This window comes from Pelodiscus sinensis, unplaced genomic scaffold, assembly GCF_049634645.1.
Source record: "Pelodiscus sinensis isolate JC-2024 unplaced genomic scaffold, ASM4963464v1 ctg41, whole genome shotgun sequence".
NCBI classification, from domain to species: domain Eukaryota; kingdom Metazoa; phylum Chordata; order Testudines; family Trionychidae; genus Pelodiscus; species Pelodiscus sinensis.
The window spans coordinates 1,419,722-1,436,863 of NW_027465993.1; the positions used below are offsets into that span (position 1 = coordinate 1,419,722).

General features: G+C 58.4%; 1 protein-coding gene across 7 annotated transcripts in view; it reads right to left on the reverse strand.

The window, feature by feature from the left end:
- KIF1A (kinesin family member 1A) overlaps positions 1 to 17,142 on the reverse strand; it is a 123,911-nt gene that overhangs the window by 40,449 nt on the left and 66,320 nt on the right. For 3 of the 7 annotated variants that reach the window (XM_075917835.1, XM_075917833.1, XM_075917836.1), the window contains 8 exons: positions 16,048 to 16,196; positions 15,511 to 15,689; positions 11,547 to 11,684; positions 10,319 to 10,567; positions 2,826 to 2,944; positions 1,632 to 1,717; positions 726 to 864; positions 334 to 502 (listed from right to left, as the gene is read on the reverse strand). In XM_075917835.1, the coding sequence (XP_075773950.1) occupies positions 334 to 502; positions 726 to 864; positions 1,632 to 1,717; positions 2,826 to 2,944; positions 10,319 to 10,567; positions 11,547 to 11,684; positions 15,511 to 15,689; positions 16,048 to 16,196 (1,228 nt within the window). The remainder of the gene's footprint in view (positions 1 to 333; positions 503 to 725; positions 865 to 1,631; positions 1,718 to 2,825; positions 2,945 to 10,318; positions 10,568 to 11,546; positions 11,685 to 15,510; positions 15,690 to 16,047; positions 16,197 to 17,142) is intronic. The other 4 variants (XM_075917839.1, XM_075917834.1, XM_075917838.1 and 1 more) reach the window with 2 other exon arrangements.

Here is a 17,142-nt window from a genome sequence, read left to right on the forward strand (position 1 = left end):
GAGGCTGCGCACTGATAGGCTGCTACAGAAAGCCATTCTCCAGGGCCCGAATCCATGGAACGTGCCCATGGGCCCGCGCGGGCTTGGACAGGCCCGGCGAGCGAAGGAACGAAGACCCGCTCTGCGGCTCTCGAGTCCTCTCTATTCCATGAGGCGGTGTGGGAAAACCTGCCCTTTCCCATCTCAGCGCTGGGCAGCCAAGGTCCCATTTCATTTAGGAAGGTAGCCAAGGCCCTTGCTACCTGGGGAGGGCAGCCTTGTGGCTGAGGCAAAGGCAGAGCGGGAGGAAGAGGGAAAATGCCAGCAGCGGGGAGCGATCCAAGGGCCTCTCACTTGAACTGGCAGAAGATGTCTGCGTATTCTGCCGAGATGCTGGAGGCCTGCAGAACTGTCACTCGGAAGGTGAAGATGCTGCCCAGCTTCAGATGGTCCAGAACGGTTTCCAATGGCTCATCTAGGGCAGCTTTCTCTGGGCTGTCCAGGAGAAGTTCCTCGGGAGTCACTGGGGAGGAGGAGAGCCATTACACATAGCCTGACAGCACCCTTCAAGGCCCAGTGACCTGCCACACACCAGCACAAGATTGCTTTCAATGGAGTCGCCAGTTCTCCCCTGCCCCATCTCTGGCCCTTTGCAGTGTAGGTCTGGAGGGCCCAGGGAGTGGTGACATTTTCCATCCTTCCTCCCTCTCTGCTTCCCCCCACGACACCTCTCTAGGGCCCTTCACCTGCACAGGTGTTGTTGTTGACTTCATCTGCAGAAGGTCCGATGTCAGTTATCTGCCCCTGGCCTTCAACAATCCGCAGTTCCTCCTGGGAGGTCCCCGAACGAGACATCCCTGCCACAGGACAGGCCTCGGACTGGAACTGCCAGGCACAAGGGGAATGGATCAGAGAGGCGGTGGGTGTCCTGACACTGCTGACAGCCAGGCACAGCTTTTTGGCTCTTGCTGGCGTGTCTTCCCCTTTGTACAGCGTGGCAGACACCCAGCCAGGCATGAGAGGCTGCAGCTTTTATCTCCTCTGCCTCAGTAATGGCTCCAGTTCTATGGCAGCAACAGCTGAACCCTCGGTGTTGCATACAGCACGTGAAATGGGACAGGGTCAAGCTGCCTGGGGTCCCATAAGGAGCAAGGGAAGGTCTGTACCGAGTGACCAGCACCTACCAGCTGTTCGCTGGCCCATGGATGGCACTTACACCACTTACAGAGAGAGAATGACTTTCCTCTACAGCCTTAGCTGAGAGCCAGCGGGCTTCTAGCTCAAGCTATGGGGGCTTTGTGCATGAGCCTCTGAGATCCCAGGTTTGGCTCCTCTGCCAGCACTACACATGCAAAGAACTGGAGGTTCCAGTCCCATTCAGCAAAAGTAGGTGCCCAGGCCTCTCTACCCACAGGTCTCTGCAGCCACGAGGTTCTTACGGGTGCGGCTGAGGCCACGCTTCAGGCTCAGGCGGGATGTGGCCATCACACCCTCTCCCACCCCATATCTAGGGCACGTCTCTTCTGCAGTCTGAGACCAAGAGGATAAAATACTAGGAAGGGCCCTGTTATCCGGAGATGGATAATAGCGAGGCCAATGCACTTCCTGGCAAGCCAAGGTGACAGAGAGATAGTCACCGGGGCTGGCTGTACCTTCTCAAAGTGCTGATCGTCAAAGGATATTTTGGCTGTCCCTGACTGCCGTACTCCCGAGCCATAATCTGGGGCTTCCTCATCCGCTGAAAGAGGAAACATAGCAAGACATTACCGCAAAGAAGGAAAACCTCGCTCCCAGAGCAAGTCGCAGCCAGAGACGGGCCTCCTGGATTGTGCCCTTTCATACACTGCTCCGAGTGGTCACTGGCTGCAGAACTTCATGAGAGTCAGTGAATTCCAAAAGGCAATCATGAAATCACTTGCAAAAGTGTTTTCCAGCCTCTGTGGCAGAGAGACGGTCAACAATTCTGCATAGCTACCAGCTATCCACGTGCATGCTAATCCACAAATCACTACCAATAGCACTGCACAAACGCCCCTGTTCATACAGAAGCAAAGACACAAGAAGTTAAGTGGATGATGGCCCAGATTATTAAACCAGGCACAATGTGGCAGCATTTTCAGTTTCTTTGCAAGAGCATCATGTGCACTTTGAAGCTGACAGAGCAGAATCGGTATCTGAAATGAACAGTAGCAGAAAACAAGTATTGCCAGTCATCTCCTCAGTCTTAGATTTACCATGATGAGAGCCCAACCCATCTGTGGATCACCCTGCTCAAGGTGACTGATCGTTCAGATGAGGCAGCTTCACCAGGATCGGGCTGCATTCACGATGCATCTGGGACAGGCCCCGCTCTCCCTCACATGCCAAGAGAGGCCCCTCCAGGCCTGGTTAGGTCCAGCTTATGAGGAAGCCAGGGAGTGAATAATTTGTCCCATTCAATCTCGTTCTCGCCCAGGAGACAGCAATTTGTGTGGGAGGGCGCGGAGCTACCCAATGAAAGGCATTGGCGAATGCACACAGGCGATGCTGAACCGAGTTACGCCAGGTGAGTGCCCAGAATGGCCAGTGCCCTCTTATGGCAGTACAGGCGATGCTGCGGGACTATAGCTCCCACAATTGCTAGCACAGGAAGCTGGGTGTCCCTACATTACTAGAGAGGGAAGACATTGCAAGGTGGCCAGTGGGTGGCAAACCAACCAGCAATGCTCCACTGGCCCACCGAAAGCAGCACGGGCGCCTGGACTACAGGCGCCACCAGCCAGCGTCTGAAACGCTCTGCAGACTCACCAGGGCTCTGAGGCAAGGGCAGCTCAGAGCCAGCTGCCCGCACTGGAAGCCCACGGTACCTGAGATGGCTTGCACGGCCACGCGCAGGAAGCCCTTCACCTCGCCCTTCTCGCTGACAATGGCGACGCGGTGGACCAGCGGCACCGGGTACAGCAGGTTGCTGAGATACACGAATGCCCTGGAAGAGCCAAGTAACACAGGAGAGTGGTCACTGCAGCCCCTGGGCTTTCCAAACACGCTCCGTGGCCAGATGGCAGCCAGGCTCACAGTTCACCGCTCACATCACAACATGGTGCTGCAAAGCAAAACTAAAGAAAGGCAGCCAGGGCCAGCCGGAAGGGGGCGGGGGGCTCAGCGTGCTTAGGATGGGCTACGGTGGCCTCAGGTTCCTGTGAAAGTGGCAGCGAGTTAGTGAGCACCAGTGTTCCTCCTGGCCATGGGCACCACCGCGTCGTGGGGAGGGTGGAGGAGGGGGCTGTGCTGGTGCAAGAAGGAAGCTAGAAGGAGGACCTCTTGCAGTGGAGAACTGGAGAACTAGGACAGAAAGTGCTGTGAAACAACCACGGGCTGCTGCAGATGAAAGGGTCTGGGGAAGAGGAGGGGGAGGCAGGCAGGAGAAGGGAACGGAGAAGAGGAGGAAGGGGAGCAGAAGCAGAGAAGGAACGGCAGTTCTCGGTTAGTGCACAGAGTCCCTGCAGACACCTGTCTGAGACTGAGAAGCTCTTGCAATGGCGGGGTTTCAGCCTGCTTGAAGAGAGGTCCGGCAGCCCAACCCCCCCCCCCCCAGTCAGCGTTTGAAACCCAGCTCCGAGAGGGACAGACCTGCCTCCAGCCAGGGCTGTGTCTGCTCTGCCAGTGCCTGGCGGGGAGACCTCCATGCTCCAGCCAGCGCCCAGGGCTGATCCACCTTGGCTCCTGCATGGTGAGCAGCAGCACTGCCCGAGCGCCACGACCCGCACGGGGGGCAGTGCTCGATGAGGGGCACAGCTGGTGTCAGTCAGGGCAGCTCTGCTATGCCACTGACCCAGCTAGGACCTGGGCCTGCGAGCACAGTGCCTGGGCAGCAGGGCGGACGGGGACGCGGAGTGACGACGCTGAGGCCAGCTCTAAACGGGCCAGCAGGAGGCAGAGCCCTGAGCACAGTGTGGGGAGAGCCGCTCTCCTTGGCCAGGCCAGTGCCAGAGGAGGGATGGCTAGTGAACACTGGCTCCGTGCTGTCAATGGCTGCAGCCAATCACTGCACAGCCACGCCTGGGTCACGGGTGCCTTCTCGCCCTGTCCCCTGGGCTGAGGCCAGGGCGTGGGCTCACCCCAGCTAGAGGGGCACATGGCACCATGACAACATGCACGTGCACAGCGACGCTGGAGCTTGCTTGGGGCCAGAGGGTTTCCAGACGAGTGCTCTGCCCCTGAGCAGATCTGCAATCCTACAAGGACATTCCCAGCCCTGGAGACCCCCATGGGCTCACCCGGGGGAGGCAGCCCCTCTGGACGGCAACTGACTTGGATCCCTCACTGCTGCTGCCTCTGGATGGGACTCGGAACATTTTCAAGAGTGGCCAGTTCCTCCGAGCCCTTTGGTTCCTACTCATCCAAACTGGGGACCCTAGAACAGAATCTTAGGGCTGGAAGAGACGTCAAGAGGCATCGAGTCCGGCCCCTGCCCAAAGCAGGACCAACCCCAACTCAATCAGCCCAGCCAGGGCTCTGTCAAGTGGGGACGTAAAAACCTTAGGGATGGAGATTCCACCCCGCCCTAGGGAACCCAGCCCAGCGCTTCTCCACTCGCCTAGGGAGACGGTTTTTCCTAATAGCCAAACTAGCCCTCCCCCACTGCAACTTGAGCCCATTGCTCCTCATTCTGCCGTCTGTCACCACAGAGAACAGCCTCTCTCCAGCCTCCTTGGAAACCCCTTCCAGGAGCAGAAGGCTGCTCTCAAATCCCCATCCCCACCACTCTTCTCTTCTGGAGACTAAATCCCTCAGTCTCTCCTAAGTCATGTGCTCCAGCTCCCTAGTCAGTTTTGCTGCCCTCCTCTGGACTCTCTCCAGCTCAGCCACATCCTTTCTGTAGTGCGGGCCCAGAACTGGACACAATGCTCCAGATGTGGTCTCCCCAGAGCCGAATAAAGGGGAATAATCACGTCTCTGGATCTGCTGGCAATGCTCCTCCTAATGCACCTAATATGCCATTAGCCTTCTTGGCTACAAGGGCGACTGTTGACTCCTATCCAGCTTCTCATCCACTGCAATCCCCAGGGCCTTTTCTGCTCAACTGCTGCTTAGCCAGTCGGTCCCAGCCTGTACCAATGCTTGGGATTCTTCTGTCCCACAAGCAGGACTCTGCACTTGTCCTTGTTGAACCTTATCAGATTTATTTTGGCCCAATCCTCTAGTCTGTCCAGGTCACTCTGGACCCTATCCCTGCCCTCCAGAGTATCCACCTCTCCCCCTAGCTTAGTGTCATCTGCAAACTTGCTGAGGGTGCAACCCATCCCCTCAGCCAGGTCATTCATAAAGATATTGAACAAAACTGGTGCAAGAACCGAACCTTGGGGCACTCCGCTAGAAACTGATGGCCAACCTGACATCGAGCCGTTGATCACGACCCACTGGGCCCGGCCTTCTAGCCAGCTTTCTATCCATCTTACCGTCCATTTATCCAATCCAGACTTCCTTAACTAGCTGGCAAGAATACTGTGGGAGACCATGTCAAAAGCTTTACTAAAGTCAAAGTCTATCACATCCACCAACTTCCCCTCGTCCATAAGCCAGTCACCTCATCCTAGAAAGCAATCAGGTTGGTCAGGCACGACTTGCCCTTCGTGAATCCATGTTGACTATTCCGGATCACTTTCCCCTCTTCCAAGTGCTTCAAAATGGATTCCTTGAGGATCCCCTCCAGGATTTTTCCGGGGACTGAGGTAAGGCTGACTGGTCTGTAGTTCCCTGGATCGTCCTTCTTCCCTTTTTTAAAGATGGGCCCTACATTTGCCTTTTTCCAGTTGTCTGGGACCTCCCCCGATGGCCACAAGTTTTCAGAGATAATGGCCAAAGGCTCCCAGCCAACTCCCTCAGCACCCTCAGGTGCCTTAGATCCAGCCCCATGGATTTGTGTATGTCCAACTTTTCTAAATAGTTCTTAAGCTGTTCTTTCTCCATGGAAGGCTGCCCATATTGTGCCTAGTGCAGCAGTCTGGGAGCTGACCTTGTCTGTGAAGACAGAGCCAGAAAAGGCACTGAGAACTTCAGCTTTCCCCACATCGTCTGTCACTAGGTTACTCCCCCATTCGGTAAGGGCCCCACCCCCTCTCTGATCACCCTCTTATTGCTTAGAAACCTCTCGTTACCCTTCACACCCCTTGCTTAGCTGGAATTCCAGCCCTGCATGCTCGAGCAATGTATTTACACTCCTCCCTGGTCATTGGTCCAGGTTTCTACTTGTCAGCTTCCTTTTTGTGTTTAAGCTCGTCAGAGATTTCACTGTTAAGCCAATCTGGTCACCTGCCATATTTGTGTTTCTTACTGTGCATCAGGATGGTTCGTTCCTGCACCTTCAATAAGGCTTCTCTAAAATGCAGCCCGCTCTCCTGGACTTCTTTCCACCTCATGTTAGCGTCCCAAGGGACCCTGCCCATCAGTTCCCTGGGGGAGTCAGTCTGCTCTTCTGAAGTCCAGAGTCTGTATTCTGCTGCTCCCCTTTCTTCCTTTGGTCAGGATCCTGAAATCGACCATCTCATGGTCACTGCTGTCCAGGTTGCCACCCACATCTGCCTCCCCTGCCAATCTGGTGATGGGGAGTCACAAACGGTTACTTTCTCCAGGGCACCAAGGAGGGCCAGATGAGTGGAGGAATGGAGTACACCCCGTCTGCTGCTTTAACCCCTGGGTAAAATCAGGACACCCATCCTAGGAACTGTGTTCCGATGAGAACATTCATCCTGGACATTTTCACCAGGTGTGGTGCTGACCAAAAAGCACATCCCTGCTCTCTGGCCCTTCAATCAAAGTACACAAATGTGCAGTTTGTGCTGTCTCCTTGGTGGTACTCATGTCCTGTAGGCAACTGCAATCCAGTCCCCAAACACCCAGGACAAGAGGGGACATTGGAGTGGTGCCGGGGTTGTACTGCACTGTCTGTGATCTTAGTTCTGGGGGACCAGTTTTGCCTGGGACAGGGCACACTGGGCAGCAGACGGGGGATATGTATAGCCCAAGATTTTCAACATTAAAAACTTGCCCATTTAAATGTCATGTTTAACAGCAGGGAGCTGGCAGACATCACACTTCCTTTTAGCCAGCTCATCAGAAGGCTCTTACCAATTTGCCATCTCTTCTTGACTGAGGAGTAATGATTCCACCTGAGACCAGCCCAAGCGAGGTGCACCACTCCTTCACCGTGGAAGGGACACTTTCACATGGCCTTGAAAGGGATTTGGAAACCAAGCTAGAAGGCAGGTCTGTGCTCCCCAGGCCCTGGGCCACCACGTGCTGAAGAGCTGGAAGCTTCTCTGTGGCCTTCCTAGAATCACAGAAATGCGGGGCTGGAGGGGACCAGGAGAAGTCATCTTGTCCTTCCCCTGCACAGAGATCACATCGCAGGAAGCCTTGTATCCCTGGGTGAGTCCCACGCTGCAGTCTGCTGCCTGAGCCCAGCAGGGAGAGGCCCTTGCTGGCCAGGGCCTCTCTTCAGGAGCAGCAAACTGCTCACCAGCCTCTCAGGACTGCACCTGCCCTTGATGGTCAAAGGGCAGTTGCTCACAAACAGTGGGCGAGGTCCGGGGTCAGCGCCGCAAAATGCTTCCCGCTTCCCTAGCCATGTCACCACTGATTCCTCAGGAGCCGGCTGCACGGGGATGAGAGCAGGTGCCTTTCAGCCAGTGGAGCTCTGCAGGTGCCTCAGGCCACTGTGGCCCTGTGTGTGGGCAGCATGCTCCATCAGCAGCACTAAACCTGGGACCACCGGTGCGACACCCCTCCCGCCCGCCCAGCTTGCCCTGCTGCTTGTCGCTGGTCTCCAGGCTGGAGAAGAGACTGAGAGGGAGCTGTCCCAAACCCACGTCTGACAGAGGGCAGGGTCAGCCTCCATGGCAGCGGTGTGAGGAAAGCAAGGCACTGCATTAACAGTGGATCCGCAGAGCTAGCGTGCCTCTTCAGACATGCCACCAAGCATCGGTGACTAGCCCATTGACAGCAACAGGTGCAGGGGACTTCGTGGGGCTGAGCCAGCTGGAGTCAATGGGAATCTTTCCACTGGCTTCAGCGGCACTGGATTGGGTCAGTAAAGCAGGAGGCAGGCAGCAGCCTGACACCCCAACCCGACAAGGTGCTGAGCCCTTCCTGGGAGATGCAGTGCATCTTCTGTTCTCAACCAATGCCCTCCTACGAGGGAGCTGCAGGGGCAGGAGCCAGGCTCGGGGCAGGGTGGGAATTGAGCCAGGCACCCCCTGAAATGCTCGGGACCCCTGTGCTGGAGGTGGCTTTCCTTGGGTGTCTGTTTACAGATCTACTCTGAGCATCCCACATCTCCCGTGGGGAGGAGCGTGGATCACAAGCCTGTTAAGCTTCCCTCGAACAGTATGAAATTCCGGGCGAGCTCCTCTTGAAGCAGACTGAAACCAAAAGGGTTGAATAGGGAGGAATGGGGAAAGAAGGGGCAGGGAGTATGCGGCTAAAGGGAACGGAAGGTGGGAGGAGACACTAACCACAAGATTGGTGAGGTGCAAAGATGGCATGCTCAGACCAAAGAAAAGCCTTTCAAAAGGAAGACAAAAGTGAAACAACCCCCAATTTTTGCTCAAGCTTTGGAGAGGTAGCCAGCAGCTTAAAAAGAAGGAAGGAAAAAACGAATAAAGAAAATAGGGGGGAAAACTAATCAAAGACAAGGATCCAATCAGGAACCAATTCAAGCACACTTCATGAGAAATGTGATCAGCACAGCTGCTGCACAGGAAAGTCAATTCTGTGTCCGACTCAAAAGAATTGGGAAGATTCAAAAGGAACATCCCGCAGACGGGGGTTCGTTTCATCATAGGCATATATGGAAGTTTTGTTTGTTTGGTTTTAAAATCTCTGATTCCCCCAAGAGGAAAAAAAAAGTGGAAGAACCCAGCTCTTTCGGTCTGAGACTGCAGTGACTCTTCTCCCGTCTCCCTCGCTCTTTTCCAAGTCCCTTGTCCTATCGGCTGGAGAGAAGAATTCACCTTCTCGCCCAGGCTGCTTGCTTTCTCCCACTTGTGCCCAGCTGACAAGCCAAATTGCAAGTGGAATCAAGGCCACTGACTACAGTGAAGCTGCAGCTGCTTGCCCAAGTCTGAATTTGATCCAAAGCCTTAAAGGACAGGAGTCCCCAGGACAACTATGGGTGAACCCTCTCTTCCCCTAGGCAAAGCGTGACGCAGCATTGGGCTGCGGTGCCAGGCTTGGCAATTCCAGGTGGTTTTCTCTGGCAGAATGAAATAGTGGCCAATTGGATCAAACAGGCCACCGATTCCACGAGATTTAGGGTTCCTTTCCAGAACAAGCCACTGTACCGCTCTGCTTTCACTAGCAAAAGAAAAACCAATTCTCTTTCTCTTTGGGAAGAGCCTGCCCCCAGCCCTGCAGGCAACAGAAGCTCTCCCCACTCCAAAACTTTTCTTCCAGCCACCTGAGAACTAAAGTCTGGCATCTCTGCTTCCCACACAACATCCTTCTGCATGGCCCTACTGCAAATCTCTGCAGAAAACAATTGCCATCCCTGTGCTAGCCAAAGGCAGGGAGAGGAAATGTCATCTTCCCCCCTGCTCCCACAGCCCTTGGTTTTAGCTCTTCCCAGTCATCTGGGGAAATCCCAGGTGCTACCTGGTGAACCTGCCTGCAGTACTGTGCTATTTGCTGCACCTCCCACCTTTTCCTCACACACCACTTGGGGCCACTGGCTGCCTGGAACCCCCCTAAAGATCAGAACTGATGCTCGAGCTACGTTCTGCTCTCTTGGCCATGCCACGTTCTCCTCTTGCTGGTGAGGATCTGGGTCAGACAGGAATGGGATTCCCATGACACAGGCCTGCAAGGGTGCTGCTGCACAGCGCATGCAGGAGCAGGTCGCCCATTGTGCAGACATCGCAGCAGAAATGTTTCCAGCAGTGAATTAGAGCGGAGACCCAAATGCACTGAAGCCAGGGCGATGCTTTGGCTCATTTCTGGGCCATCTCCACACAAGTCTCTGCCACGTGAACATCTTCTCTGTAAAAAGATTGTGTGAGTCCAGCGGCCGCGTGACCCCGGATCCCGCTACCCAAGATCTGTGAGATCTGCCTTCAAGCTCAGGTTTTAAAGATGAACTGGCCAAAGGACCCTCTCCCCTCTTAGTTTCCGACAGACACTGGCCTTACTGTGGTGCTGGCCAGCACCCCGCCCTGCTGGCCATCTCTCGAAGGCCACTGTGCAGCTAACCCATCCTGAGGGCCAGGGGAAGGCGTGCCCTCCACACGGGACAGTGTCCGAATGCAGTTCTCTCGTGCGAAAGAGCTAGTTCCTTCCCAGCATGCTCTCCTAAAACCTCACCAACCTTCCTACTAAACTGAACAGGGGGGAGCGGTCGTAAAATGGATCCCGGCCATCATACAGCGGGTACTCCGGAAAGATGTCTTCCTCCAGGTCCTCCTCCTCCTCCTCCTTCCCCACGTGCTGCTCGTCAGCAGGCTCGGTGATGTCGGAGTCGGGGTTCGAGAAGGTGGGGGAGGGGGTGAGATCAGCCATGCGCTCGCTCATGCATGTGTTGAAAAGAGGAGAGCTGTTGCAGCCAGAGATATCTGAACTAAGGTTAGTACAACAAGACAGAAGACAGGTTAGCACCAACTATTCCACACAGAAGAGAGAGACAGAGCAGACACCAAGGCCTGCTGCTGTTCAGGAGGGGCGTGGGAAGCAAGACCTGTCTGTCCAAGAGTCTTACAACGAAGCCCCCAGTGTCGTCAGCTAGCGAGCACGGCAGGCTGGTGCGGAAGATGGGAGCGGCCATCTTCAACAGCGTAGGAAGGTAGCTCAGCCCAGTGCTCACTGGCGTCGAGGGGAGCCCATTCATTGCTGTTACCTGGCAAGGGTCAGCCCTGGGCTGCTCCAAGCTTGGTGGCGTTTGGCAGCGTCCCACTGACAGGTCCCTTTGGCCCTGCTAGCTGACCGCACTGTGCCCGTTCAGCTGGCATGTGGGGAGCACACGAGGAGACACGGCACACACAGCACACACAGCACAGCACACACAGCACACACAGCACAGCACAGCACAGCACAGCACAGCACAGCACAGCACAGAGGCCAGTGAGCACTCCGCGTGTGTGCACACGGACACACAGCCATGGACGTGGAAACCTGACAGCAGGGCTCTCAACCTGCGCCCTTTCCATCCTGGGGCCACAGCCAGCCCACCCGCAAGCCCCCGCCCACATGACGGGATGGGACGGACGGCGGCTGCACCCCCAGACTGCACGGCCGTCACTAGGCACGGCTTCAAAGCAGGGATGGGAAATTCACCACCAACTTCTTGTAGCAAGGGAGCAAATCCCTGGCAGCAGGGTGGGCCCCAGAAAGACACTCCTGCGCCCCTGCAGAGGGCAGAGCAAAATCCCTGCAGACAGCAGCACTCCTGGACACGGGCTTGGGCCTGAGACATTTCCACCCGCAGCAGCCCCTGCCCTAGAACTGCCACAGGGAGCTGGGCGCGCTCTCCACGCCGCACCAGGCCACGGGCTGTGTTTGGACACCGACGGGTTTGGAAATAGGAGGAGCAAGGCGCTCACCTGCCAACCAGCCTGAACCAGGGAAAGCGGTCGTAGAAGGGGTCTCCACCCGTCACCACGTTGTCACAGTCCTCAAGGACGCTAGAAGGCACTTCTGCTGCCCTGTCGTACATTTCACGCATCAGGTCCAGCCGCTGTCTACAGCCAGAGAGAAACAAACGGAAAAAGTGGGACTTAGGGGTCTAGCTCGGCTTCCACCCCCGCACCACCGTACTCGTGGGGTGTCCAATGCATCACCGCCGCACACCCCACCCCCGCACCACCGTACTCGTGGGGCGTCCAATGCATCACCGCCACACACCCCACCCCCGCACCACTGTACTCGTGGGGCGTCCAATGCATCACCGCCGCACACCCCACCCCCGCACCACCGTACTCGTGGGGCGTCCAATGCATCACCGCCACACACCCCACCCCCGCACCACCGTACTCGTGGGGCGTCCAATGCATCACCGCCACACACCCCACCCCCGCACCACCGTACTCGTGGGGCGTCCAATGCATCACCGCCACACACCCCACCCCCGCACCACCGTACTCGTGGGGCGTCCAATGCATCACCGCCACACACCCCACCCCCCCCACCACTGTACTCGTGGGGCGTCCAATGCATCACCGCCACACACCCCACCCCCGCACCACCGTACTCGTGGGGCGTCCAATGCATCACCGCCACACACCCCACCCCCCCACCACTGTACTCGTGGGGCGTCCAATGCATCACCGCCACACACCCCACCCCCGCACCACCGTACTCGTGGGGTGTCCAATGCATCACCACCACACACCCCACCCCCGCACCACCGTACTCGTGGGGCGTCCAATGCATCACCGCCACACACCCCACCCCCGCACCACCGTACTCGTGGGGCGTCCAATGCATCACCGCCACACACCCCACCCCCGCACCACCGTACTCGTGGGGCGTCCAATGCATCACCGCCACACACCCCACCCCCCCACCACTGTACTCGTGGGGCGTCCAATGCATCACCGCCACACACCCCACCCCCGCACCACCGTACTCGTGGGGCGTCCAATGCATCACCGCCACACACCCCACCCCCCCACCACTGTACTCGTGGGGCGTCCAATGCATCACCGCCACACACCCCACCCCCGCACCACCGTACTCGTGGGGTGTCCAATGCATCACCGCCACACACCCCACCCCCCCACCACTGTACTCGTGGGGCGTCCAATGCATCACCGCCACACACCCCACCCCCGCACCACCGTACTCGTGGGGCGTCCAATGCATCACCGCCACACACCCCACCCCCCCACCACTGTACTCGTGGGGCGTCCAATGCATCACCGCCACACACCCCACCCCCGCACCACCGTACTCGTGGGGTGTCCAATGCATCACCGCCACACACCCCACCCCCCCACCACTGTACTCGTGGGGCGTCCAATGCATCACCGCCACACACCCCACCCCCGCACCACCGTACTCGTGGGGCGTCCAATGCATCACCGCCACACACCCCACCCCCCCACCACTGTACTCGTGGGGCGTCCAATGCATCACCGCCACACACCCCACCCCCGCACCACCGTACTCGTGGGGTGTCCAATGCATCACCGCCACACACCCCACCCCCCCACCACTGTACTCGTGGGGCGTCCAATGCATCACCGCCACACACCCCACCCCCGCACCACCGTACTCGTGGGGCGTCCAATGCATCACCGCCACACACCCCACCCCCCCACCACTGTACTCGTGGGGCGTCCAATGCATCACCGCCGCACACCCCACCCCCGCACCACTGTACTCGTGGGGCGTCCAATGCATCACCACCACACACCCCACCCCCGCACCGCTGTACTCGTGGGGTGTCCAATGCATCACCGCCGCACACCCCACCCCCGCACCGCTGTACTCGTGGGGTGTCCAATGCATCACCGCCACACACCCCACTCCCCCACCACTGTACTCGTGGGGCGTCCAATGCATCACCACCACACACCCCACCCCCGCACCGCTGTACTCGTGGGGCGTCCAATGCATCACCACCACACACCCCACCCCCGCACCGCTGTACTCGTGGGGCGTCCAATGCATCACCACCACACACCCCACCCCCGCACCACTGTACTCGTGGGGCGTCCAATGCATCACCGCCACACACCCCACCCCCGCACCACTGTACTCGTGGGGTGTCCAATGCATCACCGCCGCACACCCCACCCCCGCACCACTGTACTCGTGGGGCGTCCAATGCATCACCACCACACACCCCACCCCCGCACCGCTGTACTCGTGGGGTGTCCAATGCATCACCGCCGCACACCCCACCCCCGCACCACTGTACTCGTGGGGTGTCCAATGCATCACCGCCACACACCTCACCCCCGCACCACTGTACTCGTGGGGTGTCCAATGCATCACCGCCGCACACCCCACCCCCGCACCGCTGTACTCGTGGGGTGTCCAATGCATCACCGCCGCACACCCCACCCCCGCACCACCGTACTCGTGGGGTGTCCAATGCATCACCGCCGCACACCCCACCCCCGCACCACTGTACTCGTGGGGCGTCCAATGCATCACCACCACACACCCCACCCCCGCACCGCTGTACTCGTGGGGTGTCCAATGCATCACCGCCGCACACCCCACCCCCGCACCACTGTACTCGTGGGGTGTCCAATGCATCACCGCCACACACCTCACCCCCGCACCACTGTACTCGTGGGGTGTCCAATGCATCACCGCCGCACACCCCACCCCCGCACCGCTGTACTCGTGGGGTGTCCAATGCATCACCGCCGCACACCCCACCCCCGCACCACCGTACTCGTGGGGTGTCCAATGCATCACCGCCGCACACCCCACCCCCGCACCACTGTACTCGTGGGGCGTCCAATGCATCACCGCCACACACCCCACTCCCGCACCACCGTACTCGTGGGACGTCCAATGCAGCACCGCCACACACCCCACCCCCCCACCACTGTACTCGTGGGGCGTCCAATGCATCACCACCACACACCCCACCCCCGCACCACTGTACTCGTGGGGTGTCCAATGCATCACCGCCGCACACCCCACCCCCGCCCCACTGTACTCGTGGGGTGTCCAATGCATCACCGCCACACACCCCACCCCCCCACCACTGTACTCGTGGGGTGTCCAATGCATCACCTCCACACACCCCACCCCCCCACCACTGTACTCGTGGGGTGTCCAATGCATCACCGCCACACACCCCACCCCCGCACCGCCGTACTCGTGGGGTGTCCAATGCATCACCGCCGCACACCCCACCCCCGCACCACTGTACTCGTGGGGTGTCCAATGCATCACCGCCACACACCCCACTCCTGCCACCACTGTACTCGTGGGGTGTCCAATGCATCACCGCCGCACACCCCACCCCCGCACCACTGTACTCGTGGGGTGTCCAATGCATCACCGCCACACACCCCACCCCCGCACCACCGTACTCGTGGGGTGTCCAATGCATCACCGCCGCACACCCCACCCCCGCACCACTGTACTCGTGGGGCGTCCAATGCATCACCACCACACACCCCACTCCCGCCCCACTGTAGTTGTGGGGCAGTCAACACAGAAACAACCTGAACTATGGGAATTGAATTGCCCCTATGGTGCAGAGACACCCTGGGAGGGGAAACCTCTTCAGCCATGCATGGTGTGGAGGCGGAGAGCTGTACCAGAAGAGCAATGGAAGCGTGGGGACCATATGCGGAAGGTGCAGGCATGTAGATTCCTAATGGAAGATGGGTTTACGTTCCTTTGCCATACACTGGTGCTCACACTCACACCTGGCCAGTTGCCCGGGAAGTGGGCATAGCACACCAGGGATCAACTCTCACTGGGTGTGTGCCTGCACCCTGCAACCGAGGCAGGGGCTAGGCCTATGGGACAGGGAGGCCCCATCTCCATTCCTGCCCTGAGCTGCGCAGGGTGTTCTGAGCGCTGCCCCTCTACCTGAGTTTCTCCAGAGTCCAGTAATGTGTTGCTCCGTTCTTCTGGTCTTGCACCTCCACGGCCACAATGGTTCGTGGGAAGGGCCGTTTCTCTCGGTCCTTGGCAGCATCGGGGGGCAGCAGGTCGGGGGGCAGAGGGGAGTACAGAGTGTCTGTCAGGAGGACGAACTGGAACTGGACCTGGGAATGGACAGGGACAGTCAGTGTGTGGATGGCGATCCCCATCCCGTGCCTCTGTGCTGGGGAGGGGTGGCTGGGACTGCCATGGAGCTGCATGTGCTGGCACCAAGTCAGCCTCAGCCACTGCTTCTGGGGGAAGCTGGAATCAGGCTCTCTGGTCTCTGAGAGCCCCAGCCCCTGACCTCGTTCACCCCTTCGCCAGCGTGGTGCCACAGGCAAGAGGCTGCTGTGTCTGAAACACCTCGTGGCTTGGCAACCCTGGGAGACGCATGGGCGTAGCCCGGCAGTCAGCACCCAGGGAGGAGCGGAGGCACAAACAATGGAAAGAAACAGCCCGAGGGCACCAGAAGCTGCTGACCTTCTTCTTCAGCTCCACGCTAATGGCATTGGCCTCCTTTAAGAAAATGGCATTGCCCCAGAGCAGGTCCCGCAGTGACGTGAACTGGTACCACTTCCACTTCCTGAAGGCCCAGAGCGCTAGATCAAACTCCCGTTCAGTCCACTGCACTGCTCAGACAAAGAGACACGGTCACTCCTCTGCCCAGCGCCCCATCGGCCCGCCCTCAGCCGTACAGGCAGGGCCAGGTCTGCCGTTCCCAGGCTAGTGGGGACCACGGTGCTCACCCCCCCAGAGACCGGCTCCCAACGAACTCCGGAGCAGAGCTTCTAGACAGACACCCAGCCTTGGCTGGATCCACCGCAACCCTCAGCAGGCTGTCCCAAGGTTAATTCCTCTCTCTGGTAAAACGGCCCTTATCCAGCTTTGAGTTCCAGCCATTGGCCTGGGTTTGCCTTGCTGCTGCTAACAAAAGCTGAAGAGCCCAGCGCCCCGGGTAGTGACTTAGACTGTGCCCAGGTCACCCCTTCACCCTCTCTCTGTTCTGCTAGACAGACGTGGCTCCTTGCGTCTATCGCTACAAGGCAGGTTCCAACCCTTTCCTCAGCCTTGTGGCCCTGCTCTGACCCCTCTCCAATTTCCACATCCTGGGGCCCGTGTCCCAGCGGTGGCGCCCCTCTGCCAAGGACAGAGGCCAAAGGGCTCCACTAACCGACCTACCAATCCCCTGCTTACACATCCTGAGGCCACAAGCACCCTTCTGGCCAGGGCACCACACGGGGAGCAGAGTCGGCTGATTGTCCAGCACAGCCCCCCAGTCTGTTTCCGAGTCACTGCTCACCGGGACAGCCCCCCTCCCTGCAGCCCGGCCTGCATGCTGTCTCCCTAGAGCAGGGGTCTCCAACCTTTTTACACCCAAGATCACTTTTTAAATGTCAGGACAAGCCCAGATCTACCGCCCCACCCTTCCCCCAAGACCCCGCCCCTTCCTGGAGGCCCGCCCTCTCTGTTCCCCTTCTCGCCATCACTTGCGATCCCCGGCCCTTATACTCTCTCACAGTACGGCTACACGGCCACTTTTTTTCGGCAGTGAAGAAAAGAAAGAAGAAATTTTCC